Genomic DNA, 12,998 nt, shown 5'->3' on the forward strand with positions numbered 1-12,998 from the left:
CTAAATTCTAGGGAGCAGTTTTCCAAATCTTAACAACAGAAATCATCCTTCACATCAAATCCTAGGCAGAAGCCTCATGCACAGCACAGAAGAAAGCAGTTGTTCTGACTGGGGGGACAGGTGCAGGCAGGGGGGCATGATGGGGTAGGTGCACCCTGGGTTCCTTCCTGCTTGTCTGCTCAGCACTGCCTGAGCACCAGGGGGTAGATTCCTTTAAGCAAAACTTGAAAATGAATGCACTAGAAGGAAACTCATGATCACAGAAAGAGCTTTCTGGAAGGACAGAGGACTATGACAGCGAGGTCTAACTCTGGGATCATACAAAGTGGGGCTTGAAAACAAGCTTGTCATCTGTAAGTGCTGTGACTTTGGCACTTTATTTGTCCTTCTAAGCCTCAGATTCTTGATTTGTAAAATGAGGCTCATAATTGTATTCTCCTAATTGGTTGAAAGAAGAATTAAACAAAGTATTGTAGCAAAGACCTTGGCCCAAAGTAAGTGCTTCAGAGATGTTATTACTCTTCCTATCACAGTTGTTGCTCTGTTTATTAATATTATTCCAACAAGAAAATTTACTGGGAGAAGTTACCTTGAGGTCTGTGTTGGGAAAGACCCGTAGGTGTGATCTGGAGGCAGAGAACTGTGATCATTAGTGGCAGCTGCCATGGGAATGTGTTAGAGGGGTGATAACCATGGAGCCCAGAACTGCTATCCTAACTTTACGGGGAGACCAAGATCTTTGCCTTTCTCTCCCACTTCTCAGCAAGAAGATGCTCTCCCACTTCTCAGCAAGAAGATGCTCCAATATGTATGGAGAAGAAACTGCAGTATTCACAAATGTATTCGGCAGCTACCACAGTGGTGGCTCCCAGATGTTTTCATGTCAGAGGATAAATGGTCTCTTCTCCAAGGCTACTGCTCTCATTTCCACAAGATCAGGTGTAAGGTCAGAGACTAGCCAAGATCAAAGAGTACTCAGAAGACTCAAGATGATAGAATTGCAGGCCCAGACCTGGCCTTTGGGCTCTTTCTTTCTGTGTGGCTGGACAATGGGAAGTCACCCCCACCCTTAGAAAGCCAGTAGCACCAGACCTAGGGGCAAGGGAATCAAGAGTGGGCAGTATGACCTGGTCATTTTCAAAGGTCTAGTTCAGCTCATCATGGCCAGAGATTTGGGACTGGTGCTCCAAATAGTATTAAAGTGTGTTCATTTTGTTGTGTCATGAATCATTAAGGATTCAAGAGCTGAGGCAGAAGGCCACTAGGTAGATATGCAGAAGGTCAAGACCCAAGCCAGTCCCCTTGATGGAAAGATTTGCCCAAAGCTTCATTGCTATGCTTGTGACCTCATGTGACTCCCCCCTGGATCAGGCACAGTGTGGATTTTTTCTCTCCCACAGACTTCACTGTGGGAAAGACTCCTGAGTTTTTACATAGCTTATTTCCTTTTCCAGGAGGACTAGATTGTCCTCTCCCGTGGAGAAGCCCACTGATACAATATCTGAAGGCAGCCTGGGAGGTGGTGCTACTCCTCAGTGTGGTCACAAGACCTATGGTGAGTGGGGAGAGGCCCAGCAGCTGGCTCCCATGACCAAGTTTGTGTTTGCTATGCTGGCTGACATGATGTGTTCATTTGTTTTAATGTCTTTCTCAGCCCTCTTCTGCCATCCTGCTCTCCCCACTAGCTCTAAACAGTCTGTGACTTTGTTCCTACCTGGGGCCATTGGAGTTTAATTAAGGTTCCAGTTTAATTTAAGGCACAAAGCTGCCTGCCATCTAGGGATCTCTGAGGAGAACTGGAACCTTAACCCCATTTAAAATGGTCCAGTTCATCCAAAGTCACCTTCTGCCTGACATTCCAGTCATTAATTACTGGCAAAGTAACTGACATATCAATGACAGACAGTGATAAAACCCTTTCCCTGACAGAGCTACCTTCCCAGAAAAGTCACCTGACTTGACTCCTGGCTCAGTCAAGGCTGAATGCTGCCTAACCCTTTAGGAAATTCATTGTCTACCAACTTGTTGAATGTTAAACTATCACTGACCTGGTATTATCTCTCTGAGAGCTTGATGGGATTTATGAGACACCCTCCCCCACCCCAGTGCTCAGGGAAGCAGAGCCTAAGGCAACATAATCCCCTCAGGACCAGTGGCACTGATGCCTTGAGGGCAGCGTGTGTGGCCTAGCCACGCTCCCCAAAAAGTGTAAACCGTGCCTTTGAGGCACCCACACAGTTCAGGAATGATGCCCCTTCCACACGAATTACAGAAGGCTACAAGTTTATCAAGCTGTGTTCAGAGCCCTGTGCATCTGTACACTGATATTCAGCCAGGCTGCAACCCTTCCCTTGGAAAATCTAGGGAGAAAGAGTCTGGGAGGCTTGTAGGTAACAAGGATTTCCTTTGGAGGAGTTCTTGCGGCCATTTATGAATGGGTACATACAGATTTTGTGTTTTGGTCCAATTCCTTGAATGAACCAAGAGTGCTTGCAGCTCAATGCCTTTTCTTTTCTTTTTTTTTTAAAAGATTTTATTTATTTATTTGAGAGAGAGAGAATGAGAGACAGAGAGCATGAGAGGGAAGAGGGTCAGAGGGAGAAGCAGACTCCCTGCTGAGCAGGGAGCCCAATGCGGGACTCGATCCCAGGACTCCAGGATCATGACCTGAGCTGAAGACAGTCACTTAACCAACTGAGCCACCCAGGCACCCGCTCAATGCCTTTTCTCTTCTTCCCTCTGCCTGGTGTGTTTCTTTCCCAAGGATCAGAATGGCTTGTGCTCTCTTCTCTTCTGGAGCTAGGCTCCCATGCCACCATGTCAGTGCTGCCTTCCTTCCCTGGCCATGCTATTGAAACTTTCAGCTTCTTTCCTAAGGAACCTGCTCAGAGGCTAAAGAGGAGGTGAGAGCTGAAGAGCAACCATGTAGTCAAAAACACACCCCAGGAGTGGGTAACATGGAGGGAGGGTTGACTTAGCTCTGAACAAAGCTCATACCGCCAAAGGCCAAAGCTTTTCCTTGGTCCCCATGTCTCCTTATGGCTGATTTCTGTATAAGCTGTTGGTGATATTTTAGAGAGAAGAGAAAGCAGTGTCTTCTAAGCTCTGAAACCAGAGCTTGGTCTGCCAAGATGCACTTGAAGCTAATAGGTAGGCACCCTGCTTTTTATATGCTCATTCCTCCTGGTATTAAGTGTTCTGGTTCTAAGGGGCAGACACGTTTTTAATCTTGAAACTGAAAATTTGGCTTCTCTTGCCAAGTAGTTGTGAAAAAAGATGAAATAATGTATGTGAACAAGCTTTTTCAGAGAATCAAAGAGAACTCTGAATTGTGAGGCATTCTCCTTATTCCCCAAAGCTTGAACCATCCTTCTTCCCCTCTGCAAGCTACACTTAGCTACACTTACTGTGGCCAGGAGGGAATCCAAGAAGCTGCCAGAAAAGACAGTGCCTGTGGAAAAGGATGTGCTGAGATGCAGGCTTGTTCCTGAGAAGGATTCATCCAGTCCACTCAGCTGTTCAATATAGTGGATATTGGAAGGATTTTCTGCAAGGCAAAGATGAAAAAAGGAAAGACAGGCAGGCAAGCTTAAGAATACAGGACTGCCATACAAAGCAGGCCAAGGGTTGACCACTGAACCAAGAATTTGATGTCTACACTGGGGTCAATGTGGGATCTGCCCTTACTTCAGTATCTATCTATCTATCTATCATCTATCTATCTATCTATCTATCTATCTATCTATCTATCTATCATCTATCTATCTATCTATCTATCTATCTATCTATCTATCTATCATCTATCTATCTATCTATCTATCATCATCTATCTTATCTATCATCTATCATCTTCCTTCCTTCCTCTCTCTTCCTTCTTTCCTCCCTTCCTTCCTCCCTCTCTCCCCTTTCTTTCTTTCTTTCTTTCTTTCTTTCTTTTCTCTTCTTTCTTTCTTCTTTCTTTCTTTCTTTCTTTCTTTCTTTTACTTTCTTTCTTCTTTCTTTCTCTTTCTTCCTTCCTTCCTTCCTTCCTTCCTTCCTTCCTTCCTTCCTTCCTTCCTTTCTTTCTTTCCTTCTTTCTTTCTTCCTTCCTTCCTCCTCCCCCTCCCTCCCTCCCTCCCTTCTTTCTTTCTTTCTTTTTTTTTCTTTCTTTTTCTTTTTTCTTTCTTTCTTTCTTTCTTCTTTCTTTTCTTCTTTCTTTCTTTCTTTCTTTCTTTCTTCTTTCTTCTTTCTTCTTCTTTCTTTCTTTCTTTCTTCTTTCTTTTCTTTCTTTCTTCTTTCTTTCTCTTTCTCTTCTTCTTCCTTCCTTCCTTCCTTCCTTTCTTTCTTCTTTCTTTCTTCCTTCCTTCCTCCCTCCCTCCCTCCCCCTCTTTCTTTCTTTCTTTCTTTCTTTCTTTCTTTTTCTTTCTTTCTTTTCTTTCTTTCTTTCTCTTTTTTCTTTCTTTCTTTCTTTTCTTTTCTTTTTCTTTTCTTTTTTTTCTTTCTTTTCTTTTCTTCTTTTTTTCTTTCTTCTTTCTCTTTTTTCTTTCTTTCATCTTCCTCCCCTAAACACAGTATCCTTCTTGGGTACCTTCATCATCAAGGGTATATCCTTGCACCCCAGCCCAGCTCCTCCAAACAAGGTCCCCAATGTCACCTTTATATAATTTATCTTTCAAACCAGGACACTTTTGTAAGTAAAAGGGGATACTCTCAATAACTGCTCTGGGAAAACAGGCAAAAATGGGAACATATGGTTACCCCAGTTACAGACATTTTTCATAATACTAATGCCATAGATACCCTAGTATTTACTTGGGTTTTTAGAATTATCTAGGTCCAGAATGAGTTAAAGTAGTACCTCTCAAAAATTTAATGTGCATATGAATCTCCTGGGCATCTTGTTACAGATGTTACAGATTGTTACAGATTCTGATTCATTGGGTCTAGGGGTGAGAATGGGATTCTAGTGTTCAACAAGCTTCCAGATGCTGCTGATTCATGGACTACACTCTGAGTAGCAGAGATTAGAGAATCATCCTAACTGGGCTCATGTAGCAGTAGCCAAAGTAACCATTAGCATGTTTCTATTTGCCCCAGGCTGCAACTCAGATCCCTGGGAAGCCTCTGAAGGGAATGAAACTGGTCATTGTTGGGAGTACAAACAGAAACACTGACTGCCTTTGTTCCAAGACTATTGTTTCAAAAATGTTTAAGTAGCAAATAGCATTGGAAGATAAAGATAATACCTCCCACCAGAGCAAAGAGAATCATGCTTACTGCCCATTATAAAATATTCTGGTTCCTGAAGCTGGGTTCTTCTCCTATAAAGCAATTCATGGTGGGTACAGGTATCATTTGGCCCTTTTCATGTCACCCTGTGGGAACAAGGCCTTGGACAAGCGGCATAAAATTGATGATACTTTGGCTATGGCCATTGCTTTGAGTGATAAACTGTTCTTTATCTCTGACCCCAGAGGCCTTGTGTCTTTTGCCAGTGTCCATGAAACTGTGGCAGGTTACCTTGTTGTTTGCAAGTAACATAAGGTCTTACTTACATCTTTCACAGTTCTTGACAGTCATATTACAGATCAAACCAAATCTACCTGGCATATGATGCAGAATATATCCTAACTAAGATTGAATTATTCTTTAATTCCTTAAATTACTCCTTGTCTTTATAAAAGATGAGCAATGCATGATAATATCAACCCAAGTTTTTTTGCACATGTATTTTTTGTACGTTGCCAACCCTCGACATGCTCACATACCCCGGGAGCCCTTGTCCAAATCTTGCTGTGTCATCTTAAACTATTGGCCTCTACTTTCCTAGACATTTCCTAGACATTTTCCTGCATGCCACAGTACATTCTGTACCAAAGTGCTGGCAATCACAGACTTGCAGCTCTCATGTCAGTCAAAGAACAAAACTGAGTGAGCTGACAGGTGCTTGGTTAGACTAATTTAACAAGGCTGCCTGGTGCCAGCGAATCTTTAGTTGAAGCAAGCTCTGAGTCCCTGGAGAGTGACCAGATGTACTTTGGGGTCAGTGAGAAGCTGGTTGGTCCCCTCTTGACCACTCCAACTTACATCACAGTCTTTTAATCAATGTCCTCAGTGTAATACACCTTGGGTTAAACATGGCTCAAAAGGATAGAAAAATAAAATAAAATACAAATAAAAACTGTGCCTGGGGGGGAGGAGAAAGATGGCAGAGGAGTAGGAGACTTAAATTTTGTCTGGTCCCAGGAATTCAGCTGGGAGGGATCAAACCATTCTGAACACCTACAAACTCAACAGGAGATTGAAGAAGAGAATAGCAGCAACTCTCTGAAACAGAAAAGTGACCACTTTCTGGAAGGTAGATGTGTGGAGAAGTGAATCCGAGGTGATATCAGGAGGATAGATGGCGGAGGGGAGGGCTCCATTGGCCGCTTCTGGCAAGTGATAGAGCCCCGGAGCACAAAATCGGAACTTTTAGAAGTTGGCTCTCCTGAGGGATGTCTCTCCAGTGGCTAAGTGGGGGTTGGAACCCTCACGGGACAATGTGGTCTCAGGACCCTTGGGTCACAGAAAGACCGGGGGTGCCTAGTGTGGCAGAGCTCCCAGGTATTGGAGCAGGGAAGCTGGCTGCAAAAGACGGAGCCGAGGCGTGGGCTCTCTGCTTGGGTTGCCATAAACCATGATCTGTGGCACAGTCGGGCCACTGCTCCTCCAGCAGGGACCCAACAAGCGGCAGATCCAGGGAGACTCCCTTTCCTCCCCCAGAGGAGCAGCATGGGAACACACACTGCTGGGTTAGGAGACTCCACACGGGGTCGTGAGCCAGAGATAGAAATGCTCGGTCACAGGCCAAGTGAGCAATGAGTGTGGCCAGAGACTGGGGAGACAGGAGTGATTGACTGCTTTTCTCTGGGGGCGCACTGAGAGTGGGGCCCCGAGTTCTCAGCTCCTCTGGGCCGGAGATTAGGAGGCCACCATTTTCACTCTTGTCCTCCAAAGCTGAACGGAGAGCTTGTAGGGAACAAAAGCAACAGACAGAAAACCCGAGCAGATTACTTAGCCCAGACCAGCAAGTGTGGGGCAATTCCACCTCCTGCCAAAGACATTTGGGAACCACAGCAACAGGCCCCTCCCCCAGAAGATCAGCAAGAACAGCCAGCCAAGAGCAAGTTTACCGATCAATGAGAATGGCAGAACTCCAGTACTAGGGGAATACAGCACATAGAATTCATGGCTTTCTTCCCCTGATTCTTCAGTCATTCAAAGTTAATTTTTTAAATTTTTTCTCTTTTTTTTTTGAATTTTTCTTTTTCCCTTTTTCAACCAACATCTTATCAATCCCTTTTTAAAAAAATGTTTTTATTTTCATTTTTAGAGTCATATTCTATCCCTTCATAGTAGTTAACCCTATTTTTGGTATATATATATATATATATATATATATATATATAAAGTTGTTCTCTCTTTAAAATTTTGGGATACAGTTTCTTCTAACAGACCAAAATATACCCTAAATCTCTAGTGTACGGCTTTGTTCTAGTCTCCTGCCTGATCACATTCTCTCCTCGCCCCTTTTTAAAAAATTCCTCTTCTTTCTTTTTTCCACCAACTTCTTATCAATTCCTGCTATAAAATCTTTTATAATTTTCATCTTACAGTCATATTCCATCCCTTCATTGTACTTACCCTTATTTTGTACATATATAAGTTTTTCTTTCTTTAAAAATTTGGAGGCACTTTCTTCAAATAGACCAAAATAAACCCAAAATCTAGTGTGTGGCACTGATCTATACACCAGCCTGATCATATTTGATGATACTCTGTTTTCTTGTGTTGTTTTTTTTTTTGTATTTTTTTTTCTTTTTCTTTTTTTTTTTCATTTTCTTTCCTTCCCTTTTTTTCCTTCCCCCCAGTTTCAGGTCCCCTCTTATTTGTTTAGTGTAATTTTTCTGGGGTCGTTGTTACCCTGTTAGCATTTTGTCTTTCATTCATCTAATTCTCTGGACAAAATTACAAAATGGAAAAACTCAACTCAAAAAAAAAAAAAAGAATAAGAGGCAGTACCAATTGCCAGGGACCTAATCATAGGGACATTATAAGATGTTGGAACTAGAGCTCAGAATGATGATTTTAAGATATTGGCTGGGCTCGAAAAAATCATGGAAGATATTAGAGAAACCCTTTCTGGAGAAATAAAAGAACTAAAATCTAACCAAGTCAAAATCAAAAAGGCTATTAATGAGGTGCAATAAAAAAATGGAGGCTCTTAAATGCTAGGATAAATGAGGCAGAAGAAAGAATTAGTGATATAGAAGACCAAATGATGGAAAATAAAGAAGCTGAGAAAAAGAGAGATAAACAACTACTGGATCACAAGGGCAGAATTTGAGAATAAAGCGATACCATAAGACGAAACAACATAGAATACTGGATCCCAGAAGAAGAAGAAAGAGAGAGAGGACAGAAAGTATAATTGGAGCAAATTATAGCAGAGAACTCCCTAATTTGGGAAGGAAACAGGCATCAAAATCCAGAGGCACAGAGAACCCCTCTCAAAATCAATAAAAATAGGTCAACATCCTGACATCTAATAGTAAATCTTTCGAGTCTCAGAGACAAAGAGAAAATCCTGAAAGCAGCTTGGGACCAAGAGACCTGTAACCTACAATGGTAGAAACATTAGATTGGCAACAGACCTATCCACAGAGACCTGGCAGGCCAGAAAGAACTGGCATGATATATTCAGAGCACTAAATGAGAAAAATATGCAGCCAAGAATACTATATCCAGCTGGGCTGTCACTGAAAATAGAAGGGTAGATAAAAAACTTCCAGGACAAACAAAAACTAAAGGAATTTGAAAACACGAAACCAGCCCTACAAGAAATATTGAAAGGAGTCCCCTAAGCAAAAAGAGAGCCTAAAAGTAACAGACAAGAAAGGAACACAGACAATATACAGTAACAGTAACCTTACTGGCAAAACAATGGCACTAAATTCATATCTTTCAATAGTTACCCTGAATGTAAATGGGCTAAATGTCCCAATCAAAAGACACAGGCTATCAGATTGGATAAAAAAACAAGACCCATCAATATGCTGTCTGCAAGAGACTCATTTTAGACACAAAGACACCCACAGGTTGAAAGTGAGGGGGTGGAAAACCATTTACCATGTTAATGGACATCAAAAGAAAGCTGGAGTGGCAATTCTTTTGTCAGACAAATTAGATTTTAAACCAAAGACTATAATAAGAGATGAGGAAGGACACTATATCATACTTAAAGGGTCTATCCAACAAGAAGATCTAACAATTGTAAATATCTATGCCCCTAACATGGGAGCAGCCAATTATATAAGCCAATTAATAACAAAAGCAAAGAAACACATCGAGAACAATACAATAGTAGTGGGGGACTTTAACACCCCCCTCACTGAAATGGACAGATCATCTAAGCAAAAGATCAACAAGGAAATAAAGACTTTAAATGATGAAAAGAATTATTCACCATGACCAAATGGGATTTATCCCTGGGCTGCAAGGCTGGTTCAACATATGCAAATCAATCAATGTGATACAATACATTAATAAAAGAAAGAACAAGAACCGTATGATCCTCTCAATAGATGCAGAAAAAGCATTTGACAAAGTACAGCATCCTTTCTTGATTAAAACTCTTCAGAGTGTAGGGATAGAGGGTACATACCTCAAGATCATAAAAGCCATCTATGAAAAACCACAGAGAATATCATTCTCAATGGGGAAAAAGTGAAAGCTTTCCCCCTAAGGTCAGGAACACAGCAGGGATGTCCACTATCACCACTGCTATTCAACATAGTATTAGAAGTCCTAGCCACGGCAATCGGACAACAAAAAGAAATAAAAGGCATCCAAATCGGAAAAGAAGAAGTCAAACTCTCACTCTTTGCAGATGATATGATACTTTATGTGGAAAACCCAAAAGACTCCACCCCAAAACTGCTAGAACTCATACAGGAATTCAGTAAAGTGGCAGGATATAAAATCAATGCACAGAAATCAGTGGCATTCCTATACACCTACAACAAGACAGAAGAAAGAGAAATTAAGGAGTCGATCCCATTTACAACTGCACCCACAATAATAGATACCTAGGAATAAATCTAACCCAAGAGGCAAAGAATCCGTACTCAGAAAACTATAAAATACTCATGAAAGAAATGGAGGAAGACACAAAGAAATGGAAAAACGTTCCATGCTCATGGATTGGAAGAACAAATATTGTGAAGATGTCACTGCTACCTAGAGCAATCTATACATTTATTGCAATCCCTATCAAGTTTTTTCAAAGAAATGGAATAATCCTAAAATTTGTATGGAACCAGAAAAGACCCCGAATAGCCAGAGGAATGTTGAAAAAGAAAAGCAAAGCTGCTGGCATCACAATTCCGGACTTCAAACTCTATTACAAAGCAGTAATCATCAAGACAGTATGGTACTGGCACAAAAAACAGACACATAGATCAACGGAACAGAATAGAGAGTCCAGAAACAGACCCTCAACTCTATGGTCAACTAATCTTCGACAAAGCAGGAAAGAATGTCCAATGGAAAAAAGACAGTCTCTTCAACAAATGGTGTTGGGAAAATTGGACAGGCACATGCAGAAGAATGAAACTGGACCATTTCCTTACACCACACACGAAAATAGACTCCAAATGGTTGAAAGACCTAAATGTGAGACAGGAGTCCCTCAAAATCCTAAAGGAGAACACAGGCAGCAACCTCTTCGACCTCAGCCACAGCAACTTCTTCCTAGAAACATCCCCAAAGGCAAGGGAAGCAAGGGCAAAAATGAACTATCGGGACTTCATCAAGATAAATAGCTTTTGCACACCAAAAGAAACAGTCCACAAAACCAAAAGACAACCGACAGAATGGGAGAAGATATTTGCAAATGACATATCAGATAAAGGGCTAGTATCCAAAATCTATAAAGAACTTATTAAACTTAACACCCAAAGAACAAATGATCCAATCAAGAAATGGGCAGAAGACATGACAGACATTGTTCCAAAGAAGACATCCAAACGGCCAACAGACACATGAAAAAGTGCTCAACATCGCTCGGCATCAGGGAAATCCAAATCAAAACCTCAATGAGATACCACCTCACACCCGTCAGAATGGCTAAAATTAACAAGTCAGGAAAGGACAGTTGTTGGCCGGGATGTGGAGAAAGGGGAACCCTCCTATACTGTTGGTGGGAATGCAAACAAGTGCAGCCACTCTGGAAAACAGTATGGTGTTCCTCAAAAAGTTGAAAATAGAGCTACCATACGACCCGGCAATTGCACTACTGGTTATTTACCCCATAGATACAAATGTAGTGATCCGAAGAGGTACATGCACCCCAATGTTTATAGCAGCAATGTCCACAATAGCCAAACTATGGAAAGAGGCAAGATGTCCATCGACAGTTGAATAGATAAAGAAGAAGTAGTATATATATACAATGGAATATTATGCAGCCATCAAAAGGAATGAAATCTTGCCATTTGCAAAGAGATGTATGGAACTGGAGGGTATTATGCTGAGCAAAATATGTCACTCAGAGAAAGACATGTATCATATGATGTCACTGATATGAGGAATTCTTAATCTCAGGAAACAAACAGGGTTGCTGGAGTGGTGGGGGATGGGAGGGATGGGGTGGCTGGTTGATAGACATTGGGGAGTGTATGTGCTAATATGAGCCCTGTGAATTGTGTAAGACTGTTGAATCACAGACCTGTACCTCTGAAACAAATAATACATTATATGTTATATGTTAAAAAAAATAAAGAAGAAGATAGCAGGAAGGGAAAAATGAAGGAGGGGAAATCGGAGGGGTAGACAAACCATGAGAGACTATGGACTCTGAGAAACAAACTGAGAGTTCTAGAGGGGAGGGGGGTGGATGGGATGGGTTAGCCTGGTGATGGGTATTAAAGATGGCACATACTGAATGGATCACTGGGCGTCATATGCAAACAATGAATCATGGAACACTATATCAAAAACTTAATGATGTAATGTATGGTGATTAACATAACATAACACCATAAAATAAAAAAAAACTGTGGCTGACAGCTTTAGGTTCTAATCTGTGTGAAAGACACCATTCCCCTCTTTCATGTCTTCCCCTTTTTCATCAATTATTGTCAGTATTAAATCCCAGTGTGTCCCCTGTTATCTCCCAGACATATCCCCAAATGCACACAGGCCCCCTCCTTGCCTTCCCCACCCTTCTTTCTACTCCCAGAGCTCCTCACTAGGAAAGTCTCATATATGTGCATTTTCCATAAGGTGTTGGTGAGAGATAACAGCTTGTTCTGGTATTTCTGCATGGAGTGTTTCCATTTTAGAAGAGCACCACTCAGGGGCATGATTAACATGACACAAGGGAGACACCTAGGACTCAAAATTTAAGGACCCCAGGAGTGGGTGCCTCCTTAACATCTGCATCCTGAGTGCCTCATTTGTGTCACCCTAATCCCAGTCCTGGTATCACTACAGGAAAGGAAGCTGCCTGATTTAATGTCCCACAATGGGTAGGTAAGTGAGTTTAGGGAGATCCTTCCTAGCCAACCTCAAACTCATGCCCCACTCCCCACCCCCCACTGGGGATTTCCTCCAAACAAGAATGAGCCAGTTCCTGGTCTCACTTTCCTGGGAACTGAACAAGAGGAGAAGACAGGTGTTATTCCTGCACCATGACACCCAGATATAACAGGCTCTGCTTGATGATGTCACTAGTTAGATAAAAGCTCAAAGTAATGTCCAAACACTTAATGTTTCTCTGGGCCCCATTCTGATTCCTCAGTCCTTTGACTGTGGATTCTAAAAAGAACCTTGGGACATTAATTATGGATGACAAAGATTTCTCCCTTGCATTCTGTCCTTGAAACACAACTTACTCAGTTCGGTGAGGATGGGGATTCTTCGGTATTTTGATTTCCCAGAACATCCACTAAAGTTCTCTGAAGTCCCTTCTGTGG

General features: G+C 41.8%; 1 protein-coding gene across 1 annotated transcript in view; it reads right to left on the reverse strand.

The window, feature by feature from the left end:
* The window catches only part of KCNU1 (potassium calcium-activated channel subfamily U member 1), a 154,675-nt gene that overhangs the window by 9,415 nt on the left and 132,262 nt on the right, over positions 1–12,998 (reverse strand). The window contains exons 23-24 of the mRNA XM_035725796.1: positions 12,918–12,992; positions 3,408–3,547 (exon numbers count right to left, since the gene is read on the reverse strand). Coding sequence (XP_035581689.1) covers positions 3,408–3,547; positions 12,918–12,992 — 215 coding nt within the window. The remainder of the gene's footprint in view (positions 1–3,407; positions 3,548–12,917; positions 12,993–12,998) is intronic.

This window comes from Zalophus californianus, chromosome 2 (genome assembly GCF_009762305.2).
Source record: "Zalophus californianus isolate mZalCal1 chromosome 2, mZalCal1.pri.v2, whole genome shotgun sequence".
Lineage (NCBI taxonomy): Eukaryota > Metazoa > Chordata > Mammalia > Carnivora > Otariidae > Zalophus > Zalophus californianus.